General features: G+C 39.6%; 1 protein-coding gene across 2 annotated transcripts in view; it reads right to left on the bottom strand.

The window, feature by feature from the left end:
* Nucleotides 1–13727, bottom strand: part of atr (ATR serine/threonine kinase) — a 140425-nt gene that overhangs the window by 83452 nt on the left and 43246 nt on the right. For both annotated transcript variants that reach the window (XM_059993514.1, XM_059993520.1), the window contains 6 exons: nucleotides 9965–10158; nucleotides 9411–9511; nucleotides 8632–8803; nucleotides 4160–4330; nucleotides 3156–3350; nucleotides 1480–1665 (listed from right to left, as the gene is read on the bottom strand). In XM_059993514.1, the coding sequence (XP_059849497.1) occupies nucleotides 1480–1665; nucleotides 3156–3350; nucleotides 4160–4330; nucleotides 8632–8803; nucleotides 9411–9511; nucleotides 9965–10158 (1019 nt within the window). The remainder of the gene's footprint in view (nucleotides 1–1479; nucleotides 1666–3155; nucleotides 3351–4159; nucleotides 4331–8631; nucleotides 8804–9410; nucleotides 9512–9964; nucleotides 10159–13727) is intronic.

The following is a 13727-nucleotide window of genomic DNA, read 5'->3' as shown; positions in this document are numbered from 1 at the left end:
GTAAACCTGTACGCTGCCCTCAATACACCTACGGACTTGTTGGTCGTTGATGAAAACAATGCATTTCACTGATTATTTTGATGTACATGTGATAAGTAAAGAGAATCTCATCAACAAGGCTAAAAAGCCAACCAGACAGCAAGCTAGAAGGTAAAACACCTAACTAGCAAAAAAAAATTACAATTCAAAGTAAAATTTACTTAAGGACTTATTACAAGGCTGTGGCCAAGTGCTGCTGATTCCTTTTGTAAACACCAGTCACATCCAGCTTAATATTGCCCTTTATCTATTCAATTCCTAGAATTCTTTGCTTGACCAGAATTCTATCAGAGCTATCAAATTTTAGCTGATTTGTATTGTTTTCTTATAGGTTCAAAACCAGTTCCATTATGCTGTTTATAAGGACATCTGCATGGAGGCCGGTGACCAGTGGTGTGCCTCAGGGATCTGTTCTGGGACCCCTACTCTTAGTGATTTTTATAAATGACTTGGATGAGGAAGTGGAGGGATGGGTTAGTAAATTTTCTGATGACAGAAAGGTTGGGGGTGTTGCGGATAGTGTGGAGGGCTGTCAGAGGTTACAGCAGGACATTGATAGGACGCAAAACTGGGCTGAGAAGTGGCAGATGCAGTTTAACCCAGATGAGTGTGAGATGGTTCATTTTGGTAGATCAAATATGATGGCAGAATAGAGTAGTAATGGTAAGACTCTTGGCAGTTTGGAGGATCAGAGGGATCTTGGGGTCTGAGTCCAAAGGACGTTCAAAGCTGCTATGCAGGTTAACTCTGTGGTTAAGAAGGCGTATGGTGTATTGGCCTTTGTCAATCGTGGGATTGCGTTTAAGAGCCGAGAAGTAATGTTGCAGCTACGTAGGACCCTGGTCAGACCCCACTTGGAGTACCATGCAAAGGAGGAAGGATGTAGAAACCATAGAAAGAGTGCAGAGGAGATCTACAAGGATGTTGCCTGGACTGAGGAGCATGCCTTATGAGAATAGGCTGAGTGAACTCGGCCTTTTCTCCTTGGAGCGACAGAGGATGAGAGGTGACTTGATAGAGGTGTACAAGATAATGAGAGGCATTGATCATGTGGATAGTCAGAGGCTTTTCCCCAGAGCTGAACTGGTTTGCATGAAATGGCATAGTTTTAAGGTGCTTGGAAGTAGGTACAGAGGACATGTCAGAGGTAAGTGTTTTTTACGCAGAGTGGTGAGTGCATGGAATGGGCTGCCGGCGGCGGTGAGGGAGGAAACGATAGGGTCTTTTAAGAGATTCCTGGGTGGCTACATGGAGCTTAGAGAAATAGAGGGCTATGGGTAAAGCTTAGGTGGTTTGAAGGTAAGGACATGTTCGGCACAGCTTTGTGGACCGAAGGGCCTGTATTGTGCTGTATGTTTTCTATGTTTCTATCTGAGACGTAACACACATTTTAACATCAAAAGCATCACGTCTACAACTGCAATTTAAAATGTTCCTTACCATTAACTCCGCTGAAGTAATGTCTCTGGATGTTTGGCATTGATCGCTCCGAGAAGCAGAAGCTGCCAGTATGGCCAGTCCATTGAAAACCTGCTGATAGTGCTCTCCTATGCGCAGAAGTAGCTCATTGTGTAAGCCCTGAAAATCCTGCCTAAGGAGACTGCCCAGTTCAAGTTCAGTTTCATTCTAAATGAAGGAGCACAACAACAAGGAGTGAAAAGGCAGCAATCAAAGGACAGGTGCTAAAGATTACAGCAAATTCATCCCCTTTCTCTCCTCCTCAGATGTGAAAGCAGACCTAGAGAACACTTAAACTTTGATTGATAAGTGCCATGCAACAAACATGCCATGTAACTGCCAGTTAATGACACAAACTTAACCTTTCTTTCAACACGGGTTGAGAAAAACATGCCTATCAACTATTTGACTTATCCACACAAAAACAATGTTTATCTTCAGCCAAATGCATTTCAGCAATTCACCGAAGTTACATTAATAATTACACAGAATTTTGAAACTTTGACCCGTTGAAAAGAGCAAGGACATATCTGCATGGAAAGACAACAGCCTGCAGGTTACCATATAACAATTACAGCACAGAAACAGGCCATCTCAGCCCTTCTAGTCCGTGCCGAACGCTTATTCTCACCTAGTCCCACCGACCTGCACTCAGCCCATAACCTTCCAAATTATACATTAGGTTTATTAATGTTATTATATTAATGTCTTTCATTTCATGCACTGTAACTCCCAACCCAGAAGCACTATGAACGTCATCATCGCATGGACTACATCAGTTCATGAAAGTGGCCCAGAAGTACCATCTCAGACTAATTTGGATGCGGTATAAAAATAGGCTTTGATATCAATGCCCAAATTCTATAAATAAACAAAAAAAATTATAAAGCACACATTGACAAGAAACAAAAATGCTATAACCGTCAAAAGAAAGTGAGGAGAGGGGAGAGCAATAGGAGTCTGGGAGAGTGATGAACGAGAGAAAGGAGTGCGACAGTTCAAGATTTTTTAAGCATTAGTCCCTGATGCCTGAAAGGAGGAATAAAAGGCAGTTACATAGATAGTTTAATAACCCAGACACTGGAAACAATCAACAAATCAAGCAGCATCTGTGGAAAAAAGAGTACATGTTTCAGATCAAAGACCCTTCGCCAGAACTGGAAAAGTCATTACAGAAACAATGAGATAAGGATGGAAAGCACGAAGGAAGTATCCAGTGACTGGAATAATACATTTGTTGGATTGAGACTGGTCTTCATAATCCAAGTACCAGCATTACAGATTTAAATAAAGAAAAAAAAAACTAAAGCAGAAAAAGGAAAAATTAAAGGGTTTTCTGAAACTTCACAGAAAATTTATTAACAACTGGTAGCTCACAATTATATTTTAAACAATCCCCAGAAAAAAAGTGCTAAACGACCTGCATCCCTTTCCAAATGCAACACATCAGCCAGGTCAGTGAAACACTGAAGCCCAGACATTTTCCCACTATGTCTGCAACTAATACTCGTTATCTGAGATGAATCAGAACACCTCTTGGATATAAAGTTGATGAGACATTTCTTTTGCAATGCTGTTTAAACATTTTCAATTAGACAGTAATTTTTTAGCAAGCAAAGCAAATATAAATTGATATTAACTGCAACAAATAACCTTACCTGCAGATAATGTAGACCACGTTCAAGCTCATCCTTTGAGCAGGAACAGACCAGATGGGAAAAGATGTACTTAAAATTGTTGATGAGAATTTCTCGGCGATTCACATTCAGCTGCTTGGCTATGGTCCGGATCAATAATGAAGATGTAGTACTGGCCTTTGCGGCCAGATATGGCAACAGAGATTGTAAGGTTCGCTGGAAAACAAAATTTGGCTCTTTCACAGGCCAGCTTAAATTGAACAATGTTCCTTTGTCAGCTTGAGCACTGACTCGAGAAACTATTGTGTAGGACAAGCAAATCATAATGCAGTTTAATATGATGCATTAGAGTAACCTCAATTTCTCTGGACCATTATATAACTGTGTTAAAACACTTCCTCACTATTTTTGCTCTACTTATCTTTAAAATGTATTTCTTATTGTAATTTATACCATATTTATACTGTGCTGCTGCCACAATAAAACAAATTTCATGACATATGTTAGCGATAATAAACCAGATGCTGTTTCTATACCAGAGCAATAGACTAACTAAAATGCGAACGGCAAATCCCTATCGACGTGCAAAAAAAGAATGCCCAAAAATTCAATTTACATCATCCTTTTTGAAAATTATGTAATCGGTAATCATTGTGGAATCATTGTGTCACCTAAATTCACCCAGCAAGACATTTGGTCTCCCTAACCCAATTTCTATGGGAAAGGAAAGAAGGCATTGTGGCCAACATCCCAGTCATAATCACTTCTCAATCTGTACTACTCTGAACTGTGAAATACTGGATGATAAAGTCGCACAAGGGTGGAACCACACTGCAGGAAGGACAAATAACTGAAAATCTAAATGTTCATAATTTATTTTAACAAAGAGCCTCAGGTTTTCCGGACAATACATTAAAATGGCAATTCCTTGATATCTTAGTTTATTGTACAAAAAAAGCTTTATTTTTTAAGATTTGTTCTGTTACATTCTTCTTACTTAGAGAAATGCAATACCATTTACATACCGTCAGGAAGCGGTTTAGATCAGGAAAATCAAACACATGAGCAACTTCCGATAACATATCAAGTGTAATCTGTCGCTGATGATCCAATTCCCGATGACCTAACTCTTTACTCTGGCTTCCAATACTACCACTGGCTGCCAGGTGCCTTGTATGCAATGACTCCACCAAGAACTGCAAAACAAACAGTATTGGTCAGTGACAGCAGCTTAATCCACAAAATGGATTTCCCTCAAAAAGATCCTAAGATATAAACAACACCCATCTGAAACTCTGGTCATGCCATCTTAAAAAAAAATCACATCAACATGAGCTTAAAATTATCAATACATAAATTGCACTCTTCACGCTTGCAGGTCATAAAATTTAATGCTTCACAGGACATAAACCCTCTGATCCAAGATTCCCTGCACTATTGAAAACATCCTCTCCACTTTATCTGGGCCATTCAATATTTGCTAAGTTTCAATGAGATTCCTCATTCCACCCCCCCCCCCCCCCCATTACTCCAAACTCCAGCAAATGCAGGCCCAGAGCCATCAAACCCTCCTCATATGTTATCTAAAATAGTTTATACCTAGATTGTATGTCTATAAAGTGACGCGAGGCACAGGAGTGTCTGTACATAAGGTGACTGACTGACAGGAAATAATAAAGAAGTGGTGGTTGGGAGTGAGGAGGGGAGGATTAATGGGTGGATGTGTTGATAAGCCTTCGGGAAACTAACTGTTTTTGAGCCTGGTAGATCTGGCGTGATTACTACATAGCCTCCTATTATTGGAGAATAAAGTTGCATTGTTTGCTGTGTAATCAAAACTATGTAACCAGCTTTGTGTTTGCTATTTGCTATGTATGTATCCAATTTAGTAGGAGAATGAAATCTCTGTATTGTCTCTGTACTATTGAACACATCAGTGCCTTAAGAAAGTAGCTTAACAGTGAAACCAGCCTTATATTTACTATGTATCCAACTTATTAGCCAGAATGTAATCTCTGTAGTGTCTCTGTACTATTGAACACATCAATGCCTTGAGAATGTACCTAACTTATACTTACTATGTATCCATCTTATTAGCCAGAATGAAATCTCTGTATTTTCTCTGTACTATTTAACACATCAGTGCCTTAAGAAAGTAGCTAACAGTGAAACCAGCCTTATATTTACTATGTATCCAACTTATTAGCCAGAATGTAATCTCTGTATTGTCTCTGTACTATTGAACAAATCAATGCCTTGAGAATGTAGCTAACAGTAAAAGTAAGCAATGTAGAGATAACAGTGGTAGATGGGATCGTGGACTGGTGTGATGGTATGGGGATCAGTCAAAGCCAGGAAGGGGGACACGTGTTCCGAGGAGTAGACTAGAGACTAGAGCAAGTATGGGCTACTGAGCAGAAATATTGGAGACGAACGGAGAAGCTAATGTGCTGGTGATAAGCGTTGCAAGCGGATAGGGTATGCTAATATAACTGAGATAAGAGACGGGGTATGCTAATGTAACTGAGATAGGAGACGGGGTATGCTAATTCGACTAAGGTAAGAAATTACTATAAAGAATACTGTGAACAAGCATTCGGGGGACAATTAGTGACACACTCATTAATTGTCTCAGCTTTTGTTTGCAAATAAAGGCTTAAACTTCTCGAAGAATCTTCTGCGTCTCCTGGTTATTTCAAGAAACCATGACAAAACTATCTGACGGGCTTGACAAACAAACCACATACAGGGTGGGTGGGATCCTTCATGACATTACAAACAAGAGAAAATCTGCAGATCCAACAGGACACACCACCAAGCACATCTTTCCCTCCCTCCACTTTCTGCTTCCTGCAGGGATTGCTCCCTACACGACTCTCTTGTCCATTCGTCCCTCCCCAATGATCTCCCACCTGACACTTATCCTTGCAAGCGGAGCAAGTGCCTCACCTGTCCCTACACCTCCTTCCTCACTACCATTCTGGGCCCCAAACAGTGCTTTCAGGTGAGGCAACACTTCACCTGTGTGTCTGTTGGAGTCATTTACCATGCCCAGTGCTCTCGGTGTGGCCTCTTGTATATCAGTGAGACCCAACATAGATTGGGAGACTGTTTCACTGACCACCTACGCTCCATCTACCAGAAGAAGTGGGATCTCCCAGTGGCCACCCATTTTAATTCCACTTCCCATTTCCATTCTGATATGTGAATCCACGGCCTCCTCTCCGGTTGCAATGAAGCCACACTCAGGTTGAAGGAACAATACCTTATATTCTGTCTGGTTAGTCTCCAACCTGATAGCATGAACATTTTCTTGAACTTCCTATCACCTTGTGTTTCTCTCTCCCCTCCACCACCCTTTAAATCGACTCATTTTTTTTTTCTCCAGTCCTGCCAAAGGGTCTTGGCCCAAGACATCAACTATACTTTTTTCCATAGATGCTGCCTGGCCCTGCTCAGTTCCTCCAGCATTTTGTATGTGTTCCTTCATGATATTGCTGGTCTTTCTCCAGCAACTTTCCATATACATATGCCCTTGATGGTGTGGACTGGTGCAGGTGATGCATTGGCCAGTTTTGGCTACCCATTGTCGAGGCTTCCTGTCTGCCACAGTGCAGTTTCTGTACCATGCAGTGATAAGCATGTTACGATGCTCTTTACTGCGCATCTATAGAAGATTTTGAGTCCAGATCTCTTCAACCTCTTCAGGAAGCAGAACCCCACCACTGCCACGTCACTGGCAAACTTGAAGGTATAATTAAGCAACACAGACAAAATGCTGGTGGAACGCAGCAGGCCAGGCAGCATCTATAGGGAGAAGCGCTGTTGACGTTTCCGGCCAAGACCCTTCGTCAGGACTAACTGAAAGGAAAGATAGTAAAAGAGATTTGAAAGTAGGAGGGCAAGGGGAAAATGATAGGAGACCGAAGGAGGTGGGGTGGAGCTGAGAGCCGGAAAGGTGATTGGCAAAAGGGATACAGAGCTGGAGAAGGGAAAGGATCATGGGACGGGAGGACTAGGGAGAAAGAAAGAGGGAGGGGAGCACCAGAGGGAAATGGAGAACAGGCAGAGTGATGGGCAGAAAGAGAGAGAAAAAAAGGAGGGGTATAATTACTTGGCCGTTTGGCCATGTGTGAAGAGAGTGCATAGCAGTGGGCTCAGCACACAACTCCAGGGAGCACCCGTGTTGAGGGTGATGGGGAGGGAGTAGGGTTTGTGTATCCTATTTGAGGCCTGTTTGTTGTTAAGTTGTACACTGCTTGTATCTCTGAATACGTGGCCTCAAGAGCTAATGAACAAAAGACTAAGATAACTGAGGAGTCATGGTGGCATTTTCTTTTAAAAGAGGGCCAATACGAAATGGAAAAAGAGCCTCAGGAAGATGCAGAGGACAACAAAGATCTTTTCTCAAGAAAAAGAACAAGCAGCAAGCCAGGACTCAATGAAATCATACCTGTTTTTTGCATCAGAAAATTACAGATTTGAGCACTCTCCAGAAAAAGCCTTGTGAAAGCGGGTGTACGTGTAGGTATAGGTGTAGACTGGTTATTATTCCACAGGTACTGGAAGGGAAATCCAAATGAAAACAGCCTGACCCTGCCCCTCCTTGTTTGTGTTATGCTAATGAACAGGCAACTGAAACAAGGGCTTTTCTTTCAAAAGCAATCCAGACCATGTCATGAATCTAAAAGAATGCAAAGGAAAGTGCATTGTGCTCTAATAGGCAAATATAATTTGAATATCCTTTAATGTTAGTTACTTTATGATTTTATGTTGCAATGCTACAGCATTAAATGAAAGAAAATATAACTAATCACTTAAGATTATGAAGGGAAAATAACATTTCCAATCTAAAAATGACATAACCTCTTAAGGCAATTCATCAAATTAACAGTACATATGAGAGGCATAGATGATAATGAAATACTAATAACATAAACAAGATGATTTTGAAGAAACAAAATCTGTATTACTGTTTAATTATTTTTACATTAATTTATTCTTAAAACTAATTTAGAATTATTCCTAACACATTAAGTTTCATCTCTCTGAACCCTGTGTCTAGGAGTTTTGTAGTTGAGATTCAACTTCGTTTTTACAGCATCCTTTTAAGAACAAAAATAGAGAAAGTTCTATTCACCTGCTAGATATCTTCATTTTTCATACTTCCTCACTTAATTGTCAATTATTTTGTACTATTTCTAAAATAATGTTTTCTAAAGCAAGAGCACTTCCTTTTTTGCTTAACTAACATTACCTTTCAAAATTTAGAATAACACAAATCCATTGCAAAGCAAATTTGAAACTGACTCGTGCACAGTTGTCAAATGAACTGTGTATGGAACAAAATAAATAGCACAATCAACACAGATTAGGAAGATCAAATGCAACCTCCACCAATATCTCAAATCGCCAGTTAGCAATTAGCAGTTAGCCAGAATCAAAATACTTGAGCATGATGAGCTTCCAGTTATCAAGAGCAGTTTCTCAGACTCACCTGACAAATGGGCTTTTTGTACTGACTGAAGAAGGCTTGCAATTTCATACACTTTGCTGCAGCTAGTGCTCTGATCTCGGTATAAGCAGCACCAGCAACATATGTAAACTTCGATAACAAACAATGGCACAGGTGTAAAAGAGCAAATGGTACCAGATCTCCCTTTGCAGCTCTGTTTGAGGATATGAAAGATATAAAGTTTATATAAATGTCAGTATTTATGGATTACTAGCACTTCTATGCATACTAGTGTCATAAAATGTCATAATGAGTGAATTTGTATTCCAGATTTGGTCAATAATTAGCAAAAGTAGTTTGTTTCAGGCAACCAGACCCTAGTGTATACTTCTGGCTTTTTCCTGACATGTGATGGCAGCATCATGGTTTACTAAGATTCTGACATCAGCTTGTACACAACAGATGACAAGTCCTGTATCATTGTGCCACAGCACTGTGACACCTTGTTTCAGTTCAGATTCTAAGTTTCATGAATTTGGTTGCATCAGGAGGCAGATATGTAGTTCTCATCATCAGTAGTTCATCAAAATGAGAACATTAGTCACAAACCACCTGGGTCAATACTAAACACCTTAAGTTCTGCCTTCCCTGGTGCTACCTAAGCCAGAAAAACAAGCAAGAGAATCATCTTGAAAATGGAGGAGAAACATAATATATATTCTTCTAGTTTCAAGACATGCTTAAATCAGTTAACCAATTTTACAAAAGTCTCTTTCTGCAGTTTTCAACAAGCTCAAAAATTCTGGATCCTATTTACTTGCCTTCCTATTTCTCTGGTTGTAAGTATTAATGTATCTTTCAGCTCATTGTCTCCTGACATCTTTGCATTGGCATATGCCTCTTTCAACTTTGTTACAAGCAGCTGAAATTAAATTGCATATATTAATTTCATTAAAATATAATTTCAATATTAAATGATACAGGCATATGAATAACTACATGTACTGTCCACAATAACCATATATTACCAACAGAGCCAAGTAATTCATGTTGTTAATTTTTTTAGTGCAGATGATTGAAATCAGAAATAAAAACAGAAAATGTCAGAAATAGTCAGCAATTCAGAAAACATTTTCACAAAGAGAAAGAGTCAGATTCAAGACCTTTCATCAGAACGCATGCTGTTAGACTGCAGTTGGTTAGAATACTTGTGCTGAATAATTAAAGCTAAAACTTGCTTCTGGCTGATACAGAAATAAAACAACTAATCAGAACACTTATTTGCCAAGTATTTGTCAAGATAGTGAAAGGAAACCAGAGCATAGTCCCAGTAAAATGAAACATAGCTTCTTCCTGCAAATCCAACTTTACTCACCTCTTTAAGTAAACTCTGATCCTCAATTTCTTGGGATTCTATCAAATTATGTATTTTTTCACTAAATGCAATTCTGACAGCTTTATTTGGATCTTCCATGAGGTTCAATATTGCACTATTAATGGCCTTTGTATCCAAATCATTTTTTGTCAAATTCACATACTTACACAAATAGGGAATACTTCGTATGAATGCTGTGTGGGTAGGGTTAGAAATGTAAAAATTAGTATTAACATATTAATACATTAATTCCAAAATACTACTTAATATCACAGTCCTATTTTAATTATTTATAGCCATCTAAATATTCATAAATCATGCAACAATTATTAAAACATTATAAAAAATATTTCTTCCCAGAAAATCTGAAAAACCAGATTCAAGTTCACAACCCATGCTAATTAAACAGTAATTTTTTTTTAACTGTTATAAACAAATTGAGCAAACTCTAAGCCTAGTGGCAGGGTGTAGACAGGTCTCTATCAAAGGAGATGTAAGGCACTCCTTCCTTCTGCTCGCCTGCAGGTCACTCTTGGACAAGGTGTAGCTCCTGCTTAGCTCCCTATCAGGGTCATGTGAAGCCATGGGAGCAGGTGGTGGATGGTCATATGAGCAGCTGATGCGTATCACATGTCCTGGTTATGCGATAACTGATGCCAGGCAAACAGTCTCTGAAGAGTATTGATAATGGCTGGGGTCACTGCTCTTGTTAAGACACTGCCCAGAAGAAAGCAATGGCCAAAAACAACCATGGCCATTGCTGTAGAAAAATTGCCAAGAACAATAATGATCATAGAAAACAATGATTGCCAATGTTATATGACACAGCACATAACGAAGATGATGAAGACACGTTAACATCCTCTTTTTGTATGATTTGTTTTATTTCAGTTTGCAATAGCCACCATCTTCTCAGGATATATTGTTTGGAGAAATATTAATCTACATGTGATGATAAACTCTGGTATTAAAGAAGTGAATGCTGGGAATTAAATAGTTTTCAACACAGATTAGAATACAATAATGAGAAAAAGCAACAAATAATCTGCTGGAGGAACTCAGCTGGTTGAGGAGCATCTGTGGGGAGAAACAAGAAATGTCAACAAGAATTACATCAAGATTGAGAGGCGAGGTAACCAGTGAAAGAGGGAAGGGTTGGATAAAGGGTCTCAACAGAAACATCAAATGTTTATAAACTCTATAGGTGGAGGCAGAGTTACAATGGTGCTCAATAGCAACTCCTCCGAGTTCAGCTTCAAAAACAGTTGAATTTCTACCTTTGATGTCTCTCTTTTTTTTCTTTTCAGGGTAGATAGGGTTCTGTTGAAGACCCTGACCTAGAGTTACACTCAAACTTCGGCTCTTTGCTGTGACAGGACCCATTACTGGAGGGTCACGGCCAGCCAAGTTTCAAAATCCCACGGACGCGGTCTAGAAGACCAGCATGCCTTCAGGTTCCGAGCTTTTGCGGCCCTGTGGACGGGCTGATTCTATGCCAGTGCTGCTGACTGAAGCTTCAATGGAGAAAAACTGAACATTGGGAGCAGAGGATCAGCTGTCAGAGGCTCTGTACTTGGCAAAAATTTCTCTCTCTCTCGCTCTCTCTCTCACTCTCTGGTGAGAGGAGTTTGTTGCCAATTCTCTGGTCAAAGAACTCAGGACAAAAAAGTGAAGCAACAGAATTTTAACACCATAAATCAGGAAGTTGTTTTATTATGTCTCTCCTTTGGCTGTGAAAGAGGACACCTCTTTTTCTCTTTATTATGGAGTGAGAGAGCCTGTAGTATGTTGAATTGTACTGCAGATCATGGTCTTCACTGGGTGCTTTGCATGCTTGGTGGGTAAAGGGTGCTAATGATTTTCTTTACTGAAGTAAGTGGGAGAGGAGGGAGATCATTGCTCTGCTGCTGCTTGAGCTTGGGAAGGGGGAGTTTTGGGTTTTGGAGTTCTAACATTTTTACTGTCACTCATACTTTAGGGCTCTTTTGTTTTTGTGGATGTATACGGACAAGAATTTCAGGGTGTACATTGAATACATTTCTCTGATATTAAATGAAACTATACAAACCATTCAACATCCAAAGATACTGCTCAACTTGCTGAGTTCCTCCAGCATTTTTTTGTGTGCCACTGAGACAGATAAGAGCAAGGTGAGAGAAGAAGCATGAGGTTGGAGACAACTGTTGGAAGGAGATAAGCAAAATCAGAGTCCAAAGCTCAACTCTAATAAGTAAAGGAAGTGATTATGGGATCATTATGGGGGAGTTTAACAACAGATGAATCCAAAGAGGGGGGGGGGGGGTGGATTGTGGTGCAGTCAGTGATAACTAGTTCATTATTGTCACTTGTACCAAGTTATGTTGAAAAACTTTGTTTTGCATGCCATCTATACAGATCATTTCAGCATTTCACTATATTGACGGATCACAAGGGGAAAACAGTAACAATGCAGAAAATAATTGAAGCTAATAATAAAATGCAATATAGTTACAGAGAAAGCAGAGTGTAAGCAGACAATGAGGTGAGGCCAAGATGATATAATCTCTGCCCACCTCATCTACAATAGGTCCATTCTATAGTCTTATAACAAGACAAAAATTGCCCTTGAATTGAATTGAATTGATTTTATTACTTACATCCTTCACATACACAAGGAGTAAACATTTTTACATTACATCTCCGTCTAAGTGTGCAAAATGCAATTTATAGTAATTTGTAATAAATAGTACATACAACAGGACTGTCAATATAGCAACCATGGCTGACAAGGGATGTCAAAGACTGCAGAAAAGCCAAAGAGAGGGCATTTCACATAGCAAAATTTAGTGAGAAGTTAGAGGTTTCTAAAAACCAACAGAAAGCAAATAAAAAAGCCATAAGGAGAGAAAAGATGAAATATGAAGATAAGCTAGTGAAAAATATAAAAGATATATAAAGAATAATAGAAAAGCGCAAGTGGATATCTGACTGCTAGAAAATGACACTGGAGATAAAGTAATGGGGGACAAAGAAATGGTGAATGATCTTAGGTATTTTGTGTCATTTTTCAGTGTAGAAAATGATAGAGGTATGCCGGGGGGCAGAAGTGAGTGTAGTTGCTATTACTAAGAAAAAGGGGCTTGGGAAGATAGATAAGCAAATCTTAAGGTAGATAAGTCACCTGGACCAGATGGACTACACCCCAGGGTTCTGAAAGAGATAGCTGAAGAGATCATGGAGGTATTAGTAATGATCTTTCAAAGATTCATAGATTTTAGAATGGTTCCAGAATTATTCCAAAATGAAAGGGTTAAATTATGAGGAACTGGCCCTGGTCCTGTACTCACTGAAGTTTAGCAAAAAGGGGGGGGGGGGGGGGGAGGGCAAGTCTCATTGAAATCTATTGAATTTTGAAAGGACTCATCAGAGTGGATTTGAAGAGGATGTTAGGATGTTTCCAATAATTGGGGCCACAGTTACAGAACAGAGGGACATTCATTTTGAACAGATAAGGAGGAACTTCTCTCGCCAGAGAGTGTGGAGTTCATTGCGACAGATGGCTGTGGAAGCCAAGTCATTGAGTATATTTAAAGTAGAGGTTAACAGGTTCTTTATTAGTCAAGGCATCAAAGGTTATGAAGAGAAGGCAGGAGAGTGAGGTTGAGAGCGATAACAAATGAGCCATGATGGATAGCAGAGCAGACTCCATGGCCTAATTCTGCTCCTATGACTTAAGGAACAAATGATGTTTTCCACTTAGCATTGAGAAAGAGGAGAGAATCAA

This window comes from Hypanus sabinus, chromosome 2 (assembly GCF_030144855.1).
Source record: "Hypanus sabinus isolate sHypSab1 chromosome 2, sHypSab1.hap1, whole genome shotgun sequence".
Classification (NCBI taxonomy): domain Eukaryota; kingdom Metazoa; phylum Chordata; class Chondrichthyes; order Myliobatiformes; family Dasyatidae; genus Hypanus; species Hypanus sabinus.
The sequence above is the reverse complement of the archived record's forward strand: the minus strand, read 5'-3'. Positions and strand labels throughout refer to the sequence as shown.